The 1,583-nt window shown below is 44.9% G+C and overlaps 1 protein-coding gene across 1 annotated transcript; it reads right to left on the bottom strand.

Annotated features, from left to right (window-relative positions):
• Positions 1-204: 204 nt before the first annotated feature.
• Positions 205-1,062, bottom strand: LOC107006217. The gene is made up of 3 exons (XM_015204825.1): positions 735-1,062; positions 405-596; positions 205-260 (listed from the first exon to the last, which is right to left on the bottom strand). The coding sequence occupies exons 1-3, from the start codon at positions 1,060-1,062 to the stop codon at positions 205-207; spliced, it is 576 nt and encodes a 191-aa protein (XP_015060311.1).
• Between the last annotated feature and the right edge of the window lie 521 nt (positions 1,063-1,583).

Below are 1,583 nucleotides of genomic sequence, written 5' to 3'. Positions count from 1 at the left end.
ATTGGCTTTAAGATGGGAAACTATTTGCCTTTTGGGTTTGAACTATGCCCTTCTCATTCCAGCTCTAACTCATTAGGAAACTGAAACCTTACTACCCTGTTTCGACAGCCTATGGTAGCATAACACCTATGGAGCCAATCCATACCCAAAATTATATCAAATTCAAGCATAGTTAATTCTATTAGGTCAGCATAGGTAACTGTATCAAGAACAGTTATCAGGCAAATCTCTATATACCCTTTCAGCTCTAATGTTGTCCCCTATGGGAGTACATACTAGAAAAGGTTCATGCGAGATCTAAGGAAGCAAGTCAAATTTACTTGCTACTAAATGAGTAAAAAATAACAAAGTGGATCCTGGATCTAATAATGCATACACAGGAAAATAAAAGACATGCAACGTACTAGTGACCACATCAGCTGACTTCTGTTGCTCTTCTATACTTTTCAAAGCATAGAATATGTTCCTCTTAGGAGGTTCGGCTGCAGCAGTAGGACTAGGACGAGGTTGAGCATCTGTCCTGGTCTGATTCCTCATCTGTGGGCATTCCCTGACCATATGCCCACTCTTGCCGCACCCATTGCAGATATTAGTACCTACCAAGCACTCACCTCCATGCAAACGGCCACACTTATCACACTACTTTCTATCACGCTACGCATTTCTATCATTGCACTCCTTGGAGTCAGACTTGTCCCCCTCGGAATTAGTGTTCTTATGAGGAGTAGGATTACCTGAGTGCTTGTTCCCCTTCTTGAACTTGGGCCTATCCCGAACTCCAAATGAATTATTACCATTGCTCCAATCGGACTGATCCGAGGACCTGGATTTCTTGCTCTCTCGGTCTCTCTTTCTCCGATGACTCTTCTCAACCTGTTGTGCATGTACCATCAACCTACCATGGTCAATGTTATCATGCAACATGGCTGCCAGAAATTCCTTCTCCAAATCCTCCGATACACCAATCCTAAACCTGCTCATATCATCCCTGCTATTGGACTCTAGAGAAAAAGCATATTTGGAAAGTTTAACAAACTTCAAGGAGTATTCCCTAACTGACATACCTCCCTGTTGTAAGTTGATGAATTCCTCAACCTTAGCCTCTCTCTGTTCTCAGGGAAAGAACCTCTCTAGGAATGCAGCCTTAAGAACGTCCCAAGTAATGGGAGCTTCGCATGGTGCTCGGCCATCTCGCCACATCTTGTGCCACACCTAAGCCACATCTTTGAGTTGGTAAGCGGCCAACTCATCCATTTCATTTACACCCATAGCACAGAGAATCTTATGAATGTCATCCACAAACTCTTGGGGATCCTCATTGGTCTTGAACCCGTAGTAGACTGGAGGATTCATTCTAGTGAAGTCCCTTAGTCTGCTAGCCATGGTGCTAGCATGTGGGTTCTCCCTGGGAGCACCCTCTCTAGTGGCTAGGGCTGTCATAGCTTGTGCCTGAGTAATGATGGCTTGGTCCATCTGAACTAGTGCTTCCCTTACTTCTCCATCCGTCAATGCAGTTGGATCGATAGGCACTTGCACTCCAGTAGCTGGGGATTGAGGAGGAGCTTGGTTTCCCCCAGCAGCTT

This window comes from Solanum pennellii, chromosome 12 (assembly GCF_001406875.1).
Source record: "Solanum pennellii chromosome 12, SPENNV200".
Classification (NCBI taxonomy): Eukaryota; Viridiplantae; Streptophyta; class Magnoliopsida; order Solanales; family Solanaceae; genus Solanum; species Solanum pennellii.
The sequence above is the reverse complement of the archived record's forward strand: the minus strand, read 5'-3'. Positions and strand labels throughout refer to the sequence as shown.